General features: G+C 29.6%; 1 protein-coding gene and 1 long non-coding RNA gene across 10 annotated transcripts; one reads left to right on the forward strand and one right to left on the reverse strand.

Annotated features, from left to right (window-relative positions):
* Positions 1-1,193: 1,193 nt before the first annotated feature.
* LOC105783909 (transcription factor bHLH81) lies at positions 1,194-5,710 on the reverse strand. 3 transcript variants are annotated; one of them, XR_001130271.2, is made up of 6 exons: positions 4,957-5,710; positions 4,473-4,616; positions 4,325-4,390; positions 2,421-2,476; positions 1,989-2,057; positions 1,194-1,776 (listed from the first exon to the last, which is right to left on the reverse strand). XR_001130271.2 is itself a non-coding variant. In XM_012609623.2 (5 exons), the coding sequence occupies exons 1-5, from the start codon at positions 5,407-5,409 to the stop codon at positions 1,729-1,731; spliced, it is 780 nt and encodes a 259-aa protein (XP_012465077.1). In that variant the 5' UTR covers positions 5,410-5,680; the 3' UTR covers positions 1,194-1,728. The 3 variants fall into 3 exon arrangements, 1 of the variants encoding a protein (XP_012465077.1); XR_001130272.2 differs by having other exon boundaries at positions 2,421-2,473; positions 4,957-5,709; XM_012609623.2 differs by lacking the exon at positions 2,421-2,476 and having other exon boundaries at positions 4,957-5,680.
* Positions 5,711-11,794: 6,084 nt separating this feature from the next.
* LOC105784419 (uncharacterized) lies at positions 11,795-14,742 on the forward strand. Of its 7 annotated transcripts, none has more exons than XR_008192446.1 (4): positions 11,795-12,056; positions 12,344-12,488; positions 13,461-14,268; positions 14,348-14,742. It is a non-coding gene; the product is annotated as an uncharacterized LOC105784419 (long non-coding RNA). The 7 variants fall into 7 exon arrangements; XR_008192445.1 differs by having other exon boundaries at positions 13,461-14,260; XR_008192443.1 differs by having other exon boundaries at positions 11,807-12,056; positions 13,461-13,603; positions 13,823-14,742.
* Positions 14,743-20,136: the final 5,394 nt, after the last annotated feature.

The raw sequence follows: 20,136 nt of genomic DNA on the forward strand, positions 1-20,136 counted from the left end.
AGAGAACTTCGATCACATATCTTATTTAAGTGAACTTTGATTGCATTAGTTTGAATCCGATCTATGCTTAGCTTGATTCTTCCACATAAAGTTTTCACTAATATGGTACTAACAATCCTTGGAAACCAACAATTACTAATCTAAATAAATTTAGTCAATATATGTCAATCAAATAAGAAAAGTTATAACATTCTACCAACTTTCCTTAAGTTGCAACTGATTTTGTAATTGATAGTTATAACTAGACCGGCCCAGAAAAAATTTTCGACCCGCCTCCTAGGCCCGGGCCCGGCCTGGCCCGAAATATGGGCCTGAAATTTTGCCCAAGCCCGGCCCGGGAAAAATATCATAAGCCCGACCCGGCCCATTTTTAAAATAAACATTAAAAAATTATTTTAAAAATAAAAAAAATTTATTTTAAAATTAAAAAATAAAAATATATTTATTATATTCGGGCTGGGCCGAGCCGGGCCCGGGCCAAAAAAGTAGTTCCCGAGGCCCGGCCCATTTTTTAAACGGGCCTCATTTTTTGCCCAAGCCCATATTTCGGGCGGGCCGTCGGGCCGGGCGGCCCATGGACAGGTCTAGTTATAACTAGCACTAACAAAAAAATATATATTAGGTTTTTTATGTTTAAAGTGTTAATATCATTAAATATTAAATTAAAAATAGCATAATATTTTATTATCATTATTTGAAATTGATAAAGATACTTGAATTAACCATTTATACAAATAGATGATTGGGTTAAAATTTAAGATCCATATTTTAAATCAGATCAAACAGGAACATGCACGTGTAATATTAATACCATACATTAATTCGACTATCAATGAACACTTTACCAAATATAAAGTTATCCAAACATGTATTCCAACAAAATAACCAAAGCTATAACTAAGTTTTCGTATTTCTACATAAAGCTAATATTTCTCATTATCATATAATTAAACAAAGTTGTCGTATTTCTACAACAAAGTATGATCTCTAATTATCATATAATTAAAATAAGAGTTTAGATCCTCTACCGTTTCATGTACCACCACTTCTACTTCTCTTAAATTATTCTTGGTCGATGTGGATATTCAAACATATATATTTTCTTCCAAAGACACACATATTAAACACATCCTTGTGTAATACTTAAGTGTTAGAGATTAGGTTTTCGTAGAAAAAAAAAACATACGAAGACGAAAATAAAATGACAGCCATTGTTATCATCTGAATTTGTAAAAAAATCACCATACAAAGCAAGCAATTTCTTTTCCTGGTATCATGCCATTCCCAGGTCAACAACAAATATCTGAAACCTCGAACACAGATCCTCACCGATTCTTAAAATGTAAATAGAGAACTTCATTGAATACAATTATCTAGATATACAATATGAATTATGGAGAAACAAATATCTTAATTAAAAATGGTATATATATATATATATATATATATATTATAGCTATATAGTTAATAAAAAAATATTTATAGTCTACGTCAATATTGTACAAGTACAATTATACCAATTGATCTTCCAGGAGCAGTACTAGGCAAAGCAAAGCAGAGGTCCTGATATGAGGTCTATAGTTAGCTTCAGAAGCAGCCACATCTAGGTATTGCATGCTGAAGAATGCAACATCGTAGGTGGTAAATCTAGTAATTACAGTGTGGATCTACCACCCAACTTTATCACTGTAGGCGAGACGGTTTACACTAAAAGCTCTTGGTAGTCGATCAATCTTTAGCTTTGCATTTGCATCTCTTTTGATGCTCTGTGAGTTCCTGCGAACATCCAGGTTTCTCAGTACCCTATCTTTTTTTTCTTCTTTTACTGCAGCACCACTAATATAACACAGTGTTGCCTCTTTTCTCACTTTGTTACGATTTAACAACGGGCAGGGGGAAGTTGCATGTATTTCTAAAACTTTAAATCCACTAATCCCTTGAAATCAAATGGATAATTACTTTTTCAGACAAATTTAATAAAGGAGTACCTGAATCTGCCTTTGAAGATATTTAACATACTCCACCGCTTCTTCCAGCATGTCCGCCGTGTTGGTTTGCTGATAGTAGAAAGAAATTACAAAGTTAAGTAGTGTAAGATACAATTTTCAATAATCTTTGAAAGATATATTCAACATTGACATTTTAGACAAATCCGATCATTTTTCATTTCCAAGGTTCAGATGATTTGAGATAGACGGCGGGATATTTTATTTAACGCAAAAATCTTAGACAAATCCAAGTCGAATAGAGAGAATTAAATGAGCAGTCACTTAGCAGTGTTATTTGCACTAAGCCAATTTATGAAAGCTCCCATGTTATGTCAAGATTAATAACAACAAACTAATATTTTCCCACTCATTACTTAAATAAGAAAAGAGAAGATAAGGAAAATGAAGACAACTTGTCACAATGGCCTTCACCTTGTTAGAAATAGAAATCATAGTCTCAAAGCCTTTCAGGGATACCTTTTAATCTGCTAAGATGAAGAAGTGACAAAATTTTCAAGACATTTGCTAATACATAGCTAGATGAAAGCAACTTAAAAAATGGTATGATCTTGAATCCTCTAACAATTGACATGGTAAACATTTCTAATACTAGACTTCTGTTTTTTTCTTATAATGCTTTATTGTATTTGCTCTTGTTTTAGCCCATCATTAAATGGTCCAAACCGTGACAAGCTGAGTTAATTGAGAATGTATACAACTCATAAAATCTTAATCCACTTAGTCCCAATTTGTGTTTAGGAGCCTCATCTTGTGACACTATAAAACCTCATCCTTCTTGTTAAGCTCGATTGATCAATTTTAGACAAAAGCTTAAGCTTATAGCAAAGGGCACGACTATTATATTTAAGTTTCAACATGAAACTGCAGGCATATGAACCCAAGTGTAGAAGAAAAGTGAACAATAACAAATAGCTTGATGAACAACAAAACACTGGGTGAAGAAATACTGAGGGAGGAAAGCGGTTGTTATGATTCGAACTTGAAACTCTGATACTATGTTAAATTTGGGAAACCAAATAAAGCTTAAGCTAATAGGAAAAGACATAACTATCATATTTAAGTTAACACTTACCAACTTCAACTAACTCCTAGATAGTGAACTCATCAATAAATCTAGAAAATTTCTATTGAGGCATTACATCAAGTAGTATTAACAGAAATGTCATCGTTTCTGAAATCCACAGAAATTCCTCCTACTTCATAAAAAGTTAAAATAATACATGAATATATCTTGCTTTAACATTAGAAGATTATGCATGATATAATGTTCACCTGAACATAAATTTATAGGACAGCCAAGAAAATATGAAGTACTACAGTTTTACTCAAATTAGAGCTTATGGATATAAAGTTCCGTTGCACCCTAAGCATGCCAATTCCATTTGGCTTATGCCTTATATGATAAACAGTAACGCTAATGGGGGAAAAACATTGATCAACTTAAATCGCTTAAAGATCTGAGCATAACAAAGTATGAATCCATATCGCAAGTTTTTTTATTTCAATCTAAGAGAGAGATCTTTCCAATGCCTTTCCTCCACCAAAATAACTCTTCTTTCCCCCTACAATTATGGAGTTGATATAAATCTTTCTATTGATAAAAAAGCAACTTTTTATATATAACCATGAATCAAACACATCTCTTTGCTTTTAATAGGCACTCAAGCTCTATCAGAACCATCAGCAGAAGATACAAGTACCAACCACATCCCACAGTTGAACATTAAGCAACCATTTCCAAAGGAACTAGAGTTTCATCTCTTTTCTAATGTGTTTCCATGAACCTTTAGGACCCTGAAATTTTGACAAATTCCTTCTCTTTTCTTACAAACACAGAGGATATTTGTCACTAAAAATAGGATAATGGCCACCCCATGATTAATTACTTCATTTACTTATAGTAATAAAATCCTGGTTACAAACATGACAAGTACTGGGGCGGCCAGCCCCACACTTAAAGCCTAAGGCTGCAAATAACCAACATCCTCCAAGTTGAACTAGTTCTCTAATAAAAAACTTAGCCAGTTAAACATATAAAACTGGGAACTATATACTAGATATAGAGAAATAGTGCTTTAAGTGTCGCTATAAGCTACAAATGCCCATTCTACCGAAATTATCCAATCTATATTGATATATAGTTGTTCTTCAATCTCATTTATGTCTCTTGTAGCCAGTCAGACAAATCAATACATTTCGCATTAAACTTAATTAGGATGAAACATTAATATAGGTTAGAAAGTCCTTTTGTAGAATGATAGCTACATACTGAACTTGAATTTTCCGATTAAAATAGATCTCAAGATGTAGCCTACCTTATCCATGTTGGGGACAAGCTCCTGAAGCTTTCTAATGCGATCGCTAATCCGTGTTCTCCGAACCTAACAAAAATAGTCATGGATAGTTAGAACTAAACATAAACACCATTTTACTTCTTAATTATCAGCAAATGAATACAATTACCCTTTCTGCAATACTTCGAGGATGAGTAGCACACCCTCGCTTCGCACGGACCCTGCAAGGTACCGAATCCTCCAAAAGTTTCTCCATATCTACATCTATAAGATTAGATATCCCACCAGAAATCTGATCACTTGGCTCTCCTTTCTACCCAAAAATAGAAGGAAAACAAAGGGTATTGTAAAAAAAAAAAAATGGGGATTCAACCATATATATTTTTGCTCAAAAGAGTAAATTTATCCTTTCCTTTTTGGCTAAAAATGTATGGCCATTAGTTGGTCAGCTTTGAAAAGAAATAGTAAAGCCTAAACCATTAAAAGAAGACTAAAAAGAATATAATAAGATGACGATCAATATCTATCCTTTCACAGGCAATTCAAAGACGGCAAAAACATAAAACAGAAGTATTCAAAATCCATATAATAGAAAAACTAACAAGCTGTGGAAGTTGAAATATAATATTAGTATGGCTATTTCTTAGTCTTACCAACTGAGAATGGAACTTTGTTGGTGGGAATTGCGTATCAAGCTCGCTAGCCCTCTTACTCGAGGGGGAAACATCCATAGTTGGCGATAAATAGTCATAATTTGCAACAACTCCAAAGTTAGAGAAGTAGGCATCAGAGGAAGCAGCAGGATTATTCCCAGGAAAATCAGCTGGAGAACTGTTTTGCCTCTGGAAACCCGAAGGCTCAAACAACCCAGATGGATAGGCTGAGTTGGGAAAAAGCAATGAATTTCGAATGGTGGGTGTTGAGGTTGAATTTCCAGTTAGTAGCTGAGTCAAGCACTGGCTAGGCTTCAAAGGGTCCTCTTCTTCTTCCTCGAGAAGGGCTTCTAACCAAGTGGCTGGCGCTGAGCGGAAACGGGCGAGTCCAGCTCGACTCCCTTCAGCGCCACCGCCACTAGAGCTGCTACTGCCGCCAGGCGTCGGTTTCATCTGCTTCTTTGTTCAGCTTGAGGAGTTAGCTTTGTGAAGCTATGAAAAACTCTCCTTTTTTCTTTTTGGTTTCCTGTTCAGCAGCTTTCCCTTTTTCGGTGTGGGATATGCCCTAACATAGCTTATTTTTGCAAGTTCTTTTTCATTTAAATGATTTTGAGCCGTTCGATTAGAACCAAAATGTTTCGGAAAAGAGAGATCCAACGGTGGCAAAGTTGGTTCTATCAAAAAAGGGAACATGTAAGGCCAGAAACTGCAACCTCATCATTTTCTTTCAGATCAGACCTCCTCTTCACCGTAACCTCTGGAAAGTAAAGTCCGTTTCAGATGCAGGCATTTCACGTGACAGTCACGGGCCAATACATTTCAGAAAAGCATGCACGTGGAATATACGGCTTAATAATGCGTGGGTAGGTTTGTGTGAAATATTATATCTTTTTTTGGTTAGAAAATATGTTGCTAGATGTGGCAAAATTAAGGAGGCGGAGGCAATTTCACCCAATGTCCACTGTAGATTTGATAACAAGCTTTTAATGTGTCAATTTTAGTGCCCTTTGTATCCTCCTTTTATATATAAATAAGAATTATTTAATTATGTTTTATTTTTAGGTACATAATTTAAATTTAAACTCACCTCCAAATTATATTACAGTTTTTACTTAGATATTTTTTTTTTTCTCATTTTACCTAAAAACACATTACCAAACAATAAGAACATGCCATATAGTATGTTCTTATTAAACATCGTACGTTTTGGAGTAAAATGAGACAAAATTGATAATTCAAATATCATATTTGACCAAATAAAACTTTCAAGTACCTAAGTGAGAAAAGTGATAATTTGAGGGTCAATTTTGTAGTTAAACCTTATGCAAACTATGAAATAAATTGGGATTGAGAAAAGTACAATACAATGGCGTTGTCAAGGTCGACTCGGGGGTTGTCATTGTCGAGGGAGTGTGGAGGGATCACCATGGGGGTGGATTCTTGAGTTTAACAAGAGGTTGAGACAGTGCGCTGTCTTCAATGCTAAGTTATGGAGTATTTTAGACGGCTTGACATTACTACAAAGCAAGCAATATGACAAAGTATTGATTCGAACATATAGTATGGAGGTTCTTTAGGCCATTCAAGAATCATTCTCAATTACATCTTGTTCCACACTTATCAGACATATTCAACAGCTTTTGTTAGAAATGGGTCAATGAAAATTTGAATATATTCCTAGAGAAGAGAACATAGAAGTTGACCCATTGCCAAGATGGCTTTTGACAAAAATAAAAGTCTAGATTCTGTTAGTTTTTGATATATTAATGTGATTATTTTGTTTGGTTTTTATAAAAAAAAATCATGACATAATGTTTAATGAGTAGACTAATCTATTTAAATAAAAATTAACATTAAAATTAAAATAATAAAATACATTCTCTAAATTTCAATTACTAAGATAAATGATTTAAATAATGTAAAAATCATTAAAAATTAAGAGCATGAACGCATATTTTCCTTTAAATTGAATCATGATAATAAACTAAGCAAAACATTAAATAATTAATGCATGATTTAAAGACAACATAAGATAAATAATTACAAAATAAAACAAACACAATACGAATAAAATGGTTGTGTCATAAAACTGTAAATTATTAATGCATAAAATATATATTTACAACAACAAATTTATAGTATTCTAAACATATTTAAAAATAGGTTATTATTATATGTCATGGGTTCATGTACTCTTCTCAAATTTAGAATTTAGTCTTTATACTTTAATTTCTAAGAATTTAGTCCATTTACTTTTCAGATTTCAAAATTCAGGTCCAATGGTTACTAATGTTAAGATTATTTTGTTAAATTTAAGTTTCTTACAATATCATTTTTTAATTAATTTGCTACCAAGTGAGTATTTTTTTATATTTTAAAATGTCACACCAATCAATTTAACAAAAAATTATTATTGTACTTGAATTTTAAATTAAAAAAACTAAACTTCTGAAAATAAAAATATATAGACTAAATTCTAACTTAAAATATAAATACTTTTGGCATATTTAAACCTTAAAAATAACTCAAACAATTTTCTTTTTCCTTTTTTTCCCTCCTTTTTCTCCTTTCTTTCCTCTTTCTTCTCAACCCCATCGTCCCACAGGCCATAACCCAAAAAAAAAAGTTTCAAGCTTAAGGCCTTATATCTACAGTAAACCTGTGTTATAGATTATAGATAATTAATCTAATACACTATTGATGATTTTTTTATAGTATTTAAATTATTTAATAATATTATATTACAGCAGAAATGAAAATTTGAAGGTAAATATGTTCCAAATAGAAAAGAAAGTACAAGCCAAATTGAATAAAAATATAAAAATCAAGAGTAAATTTTGTTATAATGGCTTATATATAAAACATTAAAATAAGTTTTTGACAGTAAAGTTTTAATGAATGAACTATTTTGTACTTTTATCTATTATATATTGATTAGTTTTTTTTCATCATTTAGATGAGGATTTAGGCTACATATGTTACTATTTACCATAAATAATAGGGATTTTTTATAAAAATAAATTAATTAAATACAAAAATGGGGTAGAGAACAAATTAATTATGAAAATAGGATGTTTGTTACAGTATTTTTAGGTGTTGTCTGACATGTTGGCGGCATCGTTGATTTTTTTTTTTAAAAAATAGGTCTAACAAAAAAATTTGAAAAGGTGAGAAAAAAGTTTGTGGTGTCGCCTGATACATTAGCAACACTAGTAAATATAAAAAAAGTCTGATAGAAAAAAAAAAGATTAAAGTTGTAATCCCAACCCCTAACAATTAATGCCTCACTTTTTTTTAGCTAATGTCTCACTTCCAAGCTTTTAATGTTTTTTTCTTTGTTAAAAAAAAGAAAGGGTCTGATATGAAAAAAAAGCTGAAAGTTGTGGTTTTAATTTGTCAAGCAGCACTCAAAGTTATTGTAGTAAACACCCTATTTTCATAATTAATTTTTTTTCCACCCCACTTTTGTATTTAATTATTTTTAATATTATTTTTATAAATAAAGCCCAAATAATAGCATTAATTTTCTTTTTTAAATAAAGATTGTTTCGTCATGTAAGTTGGGGTTAAAATACGTAAATAATACAATAATTTTACTCTTATTATAAATAATATTTTATTTATTAACAAGTGTTATTGTAGTGATAAGGTACATTGTACTTTTAATGATAGATGTATAATCAAAATTTTAATAACGACATTGTTAGAATGGACATCCACAATTCTTAACATAAATCGTAAAATGGATACTAATAATACCAAAAATTATATTTCATTTATATTGTTATTAATATCTTATAAAATTTTAAAGTAAACTATATTTATTAATAAAGTATAAAATCTTTATGGTGCATTATTTTGAATTTTTAATATAATTTATCGAAAGAGGTTTATTTATAAATATTATTTATCTGCAATTATAATAAAACAACAGTAAAATATCATTACCAAAATTGTAACACCCAAAATTTGGACCCAAAATTTTGATCGAATCCTGGAAGTCACATTGGCCACCGAAATGACTCAAAACAAAACACAATTTTAAGTACAAAAATTTCTATCGAAAATCTTTTTCCTTTTCATGTGTAACGAAAATCCGATATAAACTTAATTTACATGATAAAAAAATGGTTTTAATTGCCGTTAAAATTTAAAATGGATATTTTCTAAAACATTTTGAATACATTTCAGATATAACGAATCGTCTCTCAAAATTTAAAGATAATATCGTTGTAGCTAAAAATCCGTCGTTTGACTGTGATTCAAAATTCGTAGATTTGACATTTCAAAGTTGGAGCGTTTCAAATATCACAGTCTCAAAAATTCTTATTATTTCCGTTTTCGTAAAAATCACGTATGAACTTCCAAAATTTAGGTTCAGTATAAAATCTATAGTTTCTAAAGTCCACCTCAAATAATGCTGTACGAGAGTCCAAAATAAAATTTATACCACAGTTCATATAAAATATTTACAATCCAAAATAGTTCAATTATTAAAAATTGAAGAAAAACTTTATTAGATTAATTCAAAACATATCAATCTGAGACCTCTGGCTGCCGAGTCCAACTTCAAAACGTGGAAATTACCTAAAAGGAAGAAAAACTAAGGGGATGAGCTACACAAGCTCAGTGTGAGTCTGAAACATAGGCAAATGGCAAAAGACAGAGTAACACAACGAATATTTCAGAAAAGTATATGTATATAAATAACATACGAAAATCTCAAACCAGTAATCCAATTTACAAAATTTTTACATTAACAACAGAACACAATTATATTATTCCAACATTCCTTTAGACAAACATACACTTAGTTATGTAATGAATGCAATGAACCAAAATCACACCCAACCAATCAAACACCACTCCGACCACATTGCACACCACAATTGGGCTACAATAGGCCCATCCACCCTGCACACCACAAAGACTATTGTAAGCCCACCCACCCTACACACTATGATACTGGAACTAAGCCACTCAAATGATAATATGCAACTGAGTTGACATATGTATATATACTTTGCGGTATTACCGCTATAACAAATTTTTGCAGTTAAACCGTCGAATCAGACTTCCTTCTCTCCATAACCAAATCTCAAAATTTTTTCATGAAAATGAAAAAATGCACACTATATGCAAACAAACATAAAGAAACAGAAATACAAATATTCAGTCGATCAAATTCAGAATAAGTTATACATGTATTCAATTACTAGGTAACATCTCAAATCCATTTATCACATTACATTAACACTTAAACAAACAGTTAAATTTAATCCTATAATTACAAATACACACATGAGTCCAAGCTGAAAACGAGTCAGTTTACAAACAAAAAATAAAAATTGCAAAAATAGGGTCACACGCTCGTGTGGCTGCCCGTGTAGCCCCGAAACCACACCAAAACTAGTTGAAAATTGTGAAATATGGCATCAATTCAATCTCTAAATAATTTAGTTTCAGAAACACACCTTAGAACGTGATTCTAACATCAGAAACCAGTCAATTCGACTGAACTCAACCAATTTGAAACTCAATTTAGAAAACGCACAATATCTTTAATAATTCCAATCCTAAACCAACAAAGAAATCAAAGCAGACAATTTAAATCACAAAAGAGACTATACTTACTCTAAACCGTTCCAACACTATGACAAGCGAATAAATCGAAGAACTACCGAAAGCCGGATAGACGACACAAAACTACCAAAAGGGCAAGTAAAGCAATAGAGAAAATAAAGGAAGAAAACCAAAAACAAATTTACAAATGAGATAAAAAAAAAAGGATGCAAAAACAATAAAGATCCCAAAAACCCGAAATTGACAGAATAACTCTAAGGGTGGGTTTGGATGGGCGATTGGGTGCGGTGCGGTGCGTTTAGCCTACTTTTTTTCTCACACTACAGTGTTGCTACAGTATCTAATCTCACCGCCACCGCTATTTTTATACTAACTGCAGGTAAACGCACCGCCCATCCAAACTCACCCTAATAGTACTATCGTGAGAAGGAGAGAGAATGTGAGAGAAAGAAAGTAAGTGGGAAAAACGTGGAAACAAATTTTGGAATATATATATTTTTATTTTTAATTTAAAACTTAACTAACAAATAAATAAAAGCAAGGAATTAACAATTTAGTTAATATCTAACAAAACCATTCAAATTTATTTATTATTACTATTAAAATAGATTTCAAAACAAAATATTCAATATCCAACTTGTCAAAACCCCTTTCAAAATTTAACTACCAAAAATACAAAAAAAAAAAACAATTCCCACATTGCATACACATAGACTCAAACTCGAGACAAAAGATAAGCTACCAAAAAGTTAGCTACTAAACCAACAGACTCATTTTTCTCCTAAAGCGTAAAAATAAATTTAACAGTCCCACCGAACCACTGATCTAACCAACTGACCTGAATAATTCTAACCCCAATTTTGGGGTATTACAAAAATAATAATTATTAAAATTTATAGTAGTCTTAAATTACAATATTAATATATTACTTATATAATTTTATATAAATATTATTTTAATACTTATAATATAATACTAGTTTTAAATGTATTTAAGCCTTAATATAACATTTGATACTTGAAATTGACATTTTTTTTTAAATTTGGTACCTAGACCATTTTTTTTGTCCAATTTGGTTCTTGGACTATACTTTTTCCTAATTTGGTACCTAATATTTTGTTTTGGTCCAATTAGATACTTGAACTTGTTAACGTTATACAAATTACACCAATATACTAGCAATATTTTTTTATGAAGTAACAAAAATAATTACAGCGTGTTTGGTTCGTTGTTTTCCCCCCTCTGCATGCGTATTCCCCCCTATGCAGCAGGCCCACCAGGAAACGATTGTTTGGTTCGCTGTTTTCCCATTCCCCGCCGAATCGGTTACTCCCCCATTACATTGATTGCGCGTAATAGGCATTACGGCCCCTCAGCGCCGATTACCCATTCCGCGTCTTTCCCTTTTTTCTCTTCCGTTTTCTACCCTCGTCCTCAACGCTGTCAAAAGCTTCCCCAAAGTAATCGACAGAGTCCTTGACGTTGTCAAAAGCTTCCCCAAAGTCGAACCTTCCAAGGTCACCCCCTTTTCTCACATCCATTTCAAGATTTATTGTTTGATTTTATATTTCGGTGCTTGGGTGCTTAGGAAGAAATGATTTTGAAGTTATTCTTTTCTGGAACTACTTGATATTTCACCTGATTTATAGTGTTTTATGTGCATTTTTGGGTTTCATCCCCAAAATTGAAAGCCAAATCTTTCACCGGTAATCAATCATTTTTATACAATTTCTTTTCATGCTCATGTTTCCTTGTTTGGGTTTCTTTCAAAATTTCTGAATCAAATTGCTCTAGTTATTGGTAGATATTAGAAGAAGATGGTGCTGGTTTTGGCTTTAGGGGATTTGCATATACCCCATCGGGCGGCTGATCTCCCTCCCAAATTCAAGTCCATGCTAGTTCCTGGAATGATCCAACACGTCTTTTGCACTAGTAATCTTTGCATCAATGTATCCCATCTTTCTTTTCCTTTCTGGATTTTTTTTTGTAGCTGAAATCATAGTTGAATTTGGTTTCACTTCTTTAGCACTTTGGGTTTTATGTTTCTCAGCAAGCAATTGACTATATTAATTTTCTCTTCATTTTTTGGAACTATGGATTGTTCATTCCTTTGTAGTAGTTATGCTAAATTTATGCCTAATTTAATTTGGATTTCATGTTTTTGCCCAATTATTTTCTCTTTGAGCTGTAATATGCGAAGAGATATTATTTGCTAGTTTGAATTTGGGAAAAGCAGCAGAAGCTACCATACCTGAATTATCAGTATTTTAAATGATCACCAGCAATTGTTTTATTTGATAATTGTAATTTTGATCCGAATAGCCATTGCTGCTACCTTGCATTTATACATGCAAAGAACGATTCCTGTCATGTTTGATCTGAAATGCGTATAATCACGTGTCAGATACTAGTTTGTGCCCAACTCTGACATGAGTATGTTCAAAATTTCTGAAGCTTTTCCGTATATTTGAAGGATTTTATCTCAATCCTTTGAATATGTGTAGGGCATATGTGCCACTTTTGAGAAAACGAGAAGAGTCCGTGTAGCATAGCATTAAGTAGGATTGAAGTACATATTTGGTTGAACTTAGAAACATGTAGGAAGTTAGTCACTAAGGGCTAGTTTCTCATTGCTTTTGAAAAGTGCTGCAAAAAAATGCTTATGAAAAATGCTTTTGAAAAGCTTGGTCTGAAATTTAAGAGTTTACTATCTGTTTAGTATTGCTTATGGCTCTAAAAGCACTTTTGAAAAGCTGTTTTTCTCTTATTTGCATAGCCAACAGCAAATCAAATGAACCTGATTTGTTAGCTTTAGCTTTATGGAAATTATGCCATAGTATTTCTACCAATTGAACTTTTATGGTTTTTGTTTATCTTATTAAAATTACCACTGGCCCAGCTAATTCAGACTAAAATTTTAGGAAGTTCAAGATTACTTGAAGACACTTTGTCCTGACTTGCAAATTACCAGAGGTGAATATGATGAAGATACAAGATATCCCGATACCAAAACATTAACTATCGGATAATTCAAGTTGGGATTGTGCCATGCCATGGCCATCAGGTATTATTTTCTTCTTTCCGCTGGTATATAGTATTGGACTCTGCATTTTAAATCAGTAAGTAGTTTGCCATTGATGCGGTTTATAAATTTATATTGAAGCATGCATCTCCTGCTGTGAAAAATATGTGATTTCATGCTAATGGTGTTAAATAAATATAAAAATAATCGTTCATGCCTTACATTTCAAGTTAAAATATGTTCTGTTTGGAAAACTTGTAGACAGAGATCTTGCTCTCTTTTTTTGAAGCTGCTAAAGGATGCACGAAGGATCTACAGTTTTATGCATTTGTAACTTGTGATTCTTGTGGTAAGTAGCGCCTAAAATTTGTTGGAATCATGTTGTGTTCAAGAACCATACAAGCACAAATGTAATCCACTAAATGCATAATCCCTGTAGTATTCAATTTACATTTGTTTAATACGTATTCTCATAATCTCGTTACTGCTAGAAATCAATTTTTGCTTAATTTGTTGCAAATATTTTCCAGCATCTTTAAATAAATGTGTTTGTCTTCTCTTTCCATTTGGATTCGGTGTTGCCTTCAACTCCGAACATCCACGTCAAATAAAATAGGGTCTGTGGGTTGTTCACAGGCTAGTGCTGACTGCTATTTATGGCTCCATACTGTTTATGTACCATTCCAAGTGGAGAGAAAGGTAACCTGGTATGTTCATCTAAGTTACTTACATTTTTTGCAAGTTGATTAATCATAGACTTACTGTTGCTTCTTTGTCCTTCTGCAGCAAGACCTGCATTCTACAAATATGTTGCCTTCATGTTCATCTTGAATGCACTAGAACTGTTTGCTTTACCTAGAGCTTCTTCCTAAAGATCAATATACCAATATTGCTGTGGGAACATATCCAAAAATGTAGAATATGCTTTACCTAGAGCTTCTTCCTAAAGATCAGTTAGTCCTTGATTTTTTTTTTCAGTATGTACTATGTGTTATCAAGTAGATTTGGAGTTTGAATATCTACATCTAAATTATTTTCATTTCCAAGCAGAGATCTTTTCTGATCAATTTTCTTGTAACAAAATAAATAGTATCATTGTGTTTGTTATTGTAGAATTACAAGAGTCTTGTACTAATAGAATTTGATGGAGTTTGAATGGCTCACAGGTTTGATGGAGTTTATTTTTAATTCTTTTTAATTTTTAATTATGTTCAATTATAATTAACACTACAAAATTATTTCAACAAACGAAACAAAAAAGAAGAAGTAAAATGCTACAAACAAATCATGTTTTCTTTTTAAAAAAAGAAAGATATTTAACACACTATATTATTCAAATGGGTTTTTTAATAATAATTATTAAGTCATCAATTAATCAAATCCACAAAATCAATTATTTTAGATTATATTTTATAGTATTATATATTATGATTTTAGTAAATTCATATAAAATATTTAATATTAAGAATTTTATTAAATTATATATTTATATTAAATTATATTTAATAATAATTATTTTAGATTATATTTTATAGTATTATATATTATGATTTTAGTAAATTTATATAAGAATATTTTAATATTAAGAATTTTATTAAATTATATTTTTATTAAATTATATTTAATAATTATTATTTTAAATTATATTTTATACTATTATATATTATAATTTTAGTAAATTCATATAAGAATATTTAACATTAAGAATTTTATTAAATCATATATTTTAATTAAAATATATTTAATAATAATTATTTCAAATTATATTTTATAGTATCATATATTATAATTTTAGTAAATTCAGATAAGAATATTGATTATTAAGAATTTTATTAAATCATATATTTTAATTAAAATGTATTTAATAATAATTATGTTAAATTATATTTAATTTATAGTATCATATATTATGATTTGAGTAAATTCATATAAGAATATTGATTATTAAGAATTTTATTAAATTATATATTTTAATTAAAATATATTTAATAATAATTATGTTAAAATATGATTAAATTATTTATTATTGATATTAATAATCTTATTAAAATTTAATAACAATAACAATAACCATTTACCTAAACAAATTTCTGCTAATGGTATTTTAGTCATTTTAGTTTTTTCCCTTATGCTATTACACCTCCATTCCATTCAACCAACCACAAGAATACTATTACGCCTCTATTCCATTACATTGAACCAAACAATTGATTTGCTATTACGCCTCTATTCCATTACGCCTCTATTCCAATACAGCGAACCAAACGTGCTGTTAATGTATGACTTACATGAGGTAGATCACATGTACTTTTTTTGTATTTTAAATATTCAATTAATTTTATTTTAATTAATTTTATTAATTTAAAATAATCAATTTGTTTTATTTTGAGTTTTTATACTTTTTTTATTATTCAATATTAATTCACTCAATGCATAATTTTTTAGCACAAATTTTCCCAAATTAGATGATACTTTTTTGTGGGATTGAGGGCTTTGTAAAAGCCAGGCTATGCTTTAAGCATGCAGTCTCATTTGAATCATTCTTGCCAGTTAAAATAATTTCAACCTCAATGAAAAATAAAATTTGAGTATATTGTTTTGTGAAACATAGGAAACTCCAAATAAATGCAAGAATTAATATATATAGAGGTTCCTAAGCTTGACAACTTGGTACCTAAACTATTTTTGGACCTAACTGGTACCTAAATTTAGAAATTGTAAGCCACTTAGTACTTCTTTAGGTATTTGACTAGCACTGTTAAAATACATTGACGTAGCATTGACAGTCAATAGCATGGTGACATGTGGCAAAAATGATTTATATTATTATTTTGAAATTTAAAATATAAAAAATAAAAAATACATACATTTATAAAAAGAATATTAGAATTATTATTTGACACTAAAATGAATCTGGACAACAAATTATCTAGATACTTTTAAACATGGAAAACCATTTGTCTATTCCAGACATGTTTTGTTAATAATTTTATATATTTTAATTTCTCATAAATCATCATTTTTTATATTGTTATTCATTAAAAATACATAAAATTTGATATTTTATAAATTCATATGTTTTTATACATTTTAGATCTTATATATTTTATATAAATTATATTTTATATATTTGGATAAATATATTTTACAAAATCTAATATTTTATATATTTTTATAAAATCTGATCTAAAATAATATATTTTATAAATAATATATTTTATATATTTTTAATTCTATAATAAAAATTAAAATATAATATTTTATGAAAATAAAATATATAAAATGACTCAAAAACATGTTTGGAATGAATCTAAACAAATGGTTGTCTGATTCAAATGTATTGGACAATCAATTGTCCGAGTTCCTTCTACGTCAAATAATAATTTTAATAATTTTATAAATTTATAAATTTTATTTTTCAGATTTTGTATATTATAAATTTCAAAATAATAATAACATAAAAATATGATATGCTGTAAAAAATTAAAAATATATAAAAAAATACTAAAAAAAGTAGGTCTAGAATGAACCTAGACAAAAAGTTATCCAGATTCAAATGAGCCTAGACAACCATTTGTCTAGGTTCATTCTCTATGTAAAAAATTATAATGATTTTATAAATTCTAAATATTTTTATTTTTACCATGTACCAAAATGTGAGACTGTCACATGTCACTATGCTATTGGTAGTCAGTGCCACTTTAGCGTATTTTAATGTTGCTAGTCAAGTACCAAAAAGAAGTACAAGTTAGCTTAGGGCTAGTTCTTCATTGTTGTTACAATTAAAAATTCTTTTTCAGAAGTGCTTTTAAAAAGTGTGATAGAAAAGTGTTGTGAAAAAGTATGATTTGTTAATTTTTAGTATTCTCCATTGCCAACAAAAGTTGTGGTTGAAGGTTAAAATGTTTTTTTTGGATATGATAGTGGAAAGTTAAAATTAGTTAATTTATATGATATTTAAATAATTTAATATCATGGTACATGAAATATAAATTTTAAATACTTTTAAGTAATTAATATACATTATTTGAAAAATTAATGATGCATAAAATATTTTAAAACTTAAATATAATAATAAATTATATTTAAACAATTTAATATAATGATAAATGTTTAAATAATTTAATATAATGTTACATAAAATATAAATCAATCTAATTTTTTGTATAATTCTAAATAGTTAATATAAATAAGGGTATTTTAATAATTTTTGCTTTCAAATGTAAAAGCTAAATGTAACACTCCTTATCCGGTCCGATTGTCGAACCCGAGCTACAGATTGCTACAACAGTTAACAAGATCAATCACATACACTTAACATAAAAAAAGTCAATAAATCAACAAATACAAGTCTTGAATCATATTTATTATGAATTAAAGAAAATTTCGAGTCTTAATCGAGCTTACAAAAGCTCTAAAGTTAACCCCGAATACAAATAAGGACTAAATTACAAACTTGTATACAACTAGGGAAAAATCATAAAACAGGGTCACACAGTCGTGTGGCCAAGCCGTGTGACAGGGTGAGGATGTATAGTGCTAGGTCACATGGTCGTGTATCCAAATCATGTCACACACTGAAACTGTGCAAAACAAAGTCATATTACCGTGTCGCCAGGCTGTGTAATAACTTGATCCCGTGTGGACCTAAATGTAAAATCTTGCAAACATTTACACAGTCATGTAACCAAGTCGTGTGAGAGACTGAGACTGTGTCTAACCAAAACCACCGTGATCATACAGAGCACACGGTTGTGTCACTTGCCTGTGTGTGACAGAAGATCGCGTGTTAGCCCATGTGCACAAAAATAAACCTTTTCAATCGAGTTATTTAACTCAAACTTTTACCTAGACCTTATGCATACAACAATCAATTCTTACCTTAGCCATATACATGCAACAATCGATTCTTACCTAGGTCATATACATGCAACAATCTATTTCATACCTGCAACAATCGATTCTTATACTTGTTCCAAATGCACCAAAAGAACCAATACATATAACATATTTATAACTTCCACATCAAACATCAAACCATTATGCCTTATGCTTCAACCAAAATCTTATCTATCCTATTGTTCCATAACATAATCCAACTTACCAAATACTTATCTCATTTCATCACATACCAAACTCAAATACCACATTCAAGGCTCATATCATGATCAACAGCAGTGATATACCAAAATGACCACAACTTTGAGTAATCACAAATACAAATTACATTTACGAACACACACACACACACACACACACACACACACACACACACATATATATATATATACACAATTCAACTCCCATTACATACCACATAATCGAAATAAAATATCTTCAAGATCTACCAGAAAGGTGGTTGGATAGTATGATCTTCAAATTGATTCGATCATTGAGTTTCGCAAAATGATAACTGCAGGAAATAAGAAAATGAAACAGAGTAAGCTTTAGTTGAGCTTAGTAAGTTTATATGAAAATTAACTTAACATACCTTATTGTTATAACAATTTAAGTATTGAAAACAAAAAGGCACGACATTGTCTTATCATTGGCATCCTTACTTATATTCATATACAATTCCACAAGACAACCAAAAAGTTAGTATTTCATATTACGGGATCCTAGTATTTAAATTCATATACATGTATAACCATACTACTTTATATCATACCATTCATCCTTGTTAGATATGTAAACATACCATACTACTTACGGGACCTTAAAGTTTCCAAATTTAGGTATCAATTAGGTCCAAATAAGTTTAGTTATCTAGTATGTATAAGTTGTCAAGTTTAGGTACCACCGTATATAATAACTTTAAATGTAATTATTCCTACATTAAATTTAATGCCTTCAGTAACATATTAATCATACATTAGTTATTTTTTCCTTCATAAAATAAAACAATAAACACTGTTAGTATTTTGGTGTCATTTGTATAACAATTGTCAAGTTTAAGTACAAAATTGAATCTAAAAAAAGCTTATGTACCAAATTAAGAAAAAGTGTCAAATTCTGAACAAAAAAGCTTAAGTACCATATTAGGAAAAAAAATTAAGTTCGGATACCAAATCACCTCAAAAAGTTTAGATCTCAAATTTAGAAAAGTATCGAATTTACACTAAACCTGTGTTTAATAACAATTTTACTAACATATAAGGATTTGTTTGGTTTACATTTGCTTTTGATTTATGGAAAAATAAAAAATTTATAAAAAACATATGAATGAATATTTTAAAAAGAATTTTGAAAAATAAATAAATAAAAATTATAAAATAATAAAAATAATTTTATTATTTTCACTAAAATTAAAAAATTGAAATCAAAATGTTTTAACATTAAATTTAATTAATAAAATAATTTTAATTTAAACTTATATAAATAAAAATATTTTCTAAAAATTTCAAATTTATATAGCTCGAGCCCTAGCAACTTAATTATATCTTGAGTGAAAATTGAATTTGAGTTTGAATTAGGAATAAAAATATATATAAAAAAAGTGATAGGTTTGATTTTCTTATAAATAATTCAAAAAGATAAGATAAAGGAGAATAACTTATCACAATAAATTAGAT

The sequence above is a fragment of the Gossypium raimondii genome, chromosome 13 (assembly GCF_025698545.1).
Source record: "Gossypium raimondii isolate GPD5lz chromosome 13, ASM2569854v1, whole genome shotgun sequence".
Lineage (NCBI taxonomy): Eukaryota > Viridiplantae > Streptophyta > Magnoliopsida > Malvales > Malvaceae > Gossypium > Gossypium raimondii.

Bases quoted from the DNA above. Each gene is read 5' to 3' on its own strand.
- LOC105783909 (XM_012609623.2), bottom strand. From the start codon at position 5,409: ATGAAACCGACGCCTGGCGGCAGTAGCAGCTCTAGTGGCGGTGGCGCT. The intron at 4,617-4,956 runs GTAAGACTAAGA...ATTTTTGGGTAG, and splicing joins CAAAGTTCCATTCTCAGTTG to AAAGGAGAGCCAAGTGATCA. The intron at 4,391-4,472 runs GTAATTGTATTC...TATTTTTGTTAG, and splicing joins CTCGAAGTATTGCAGAAAGG to GTTCGGAGAACACGGATTAG.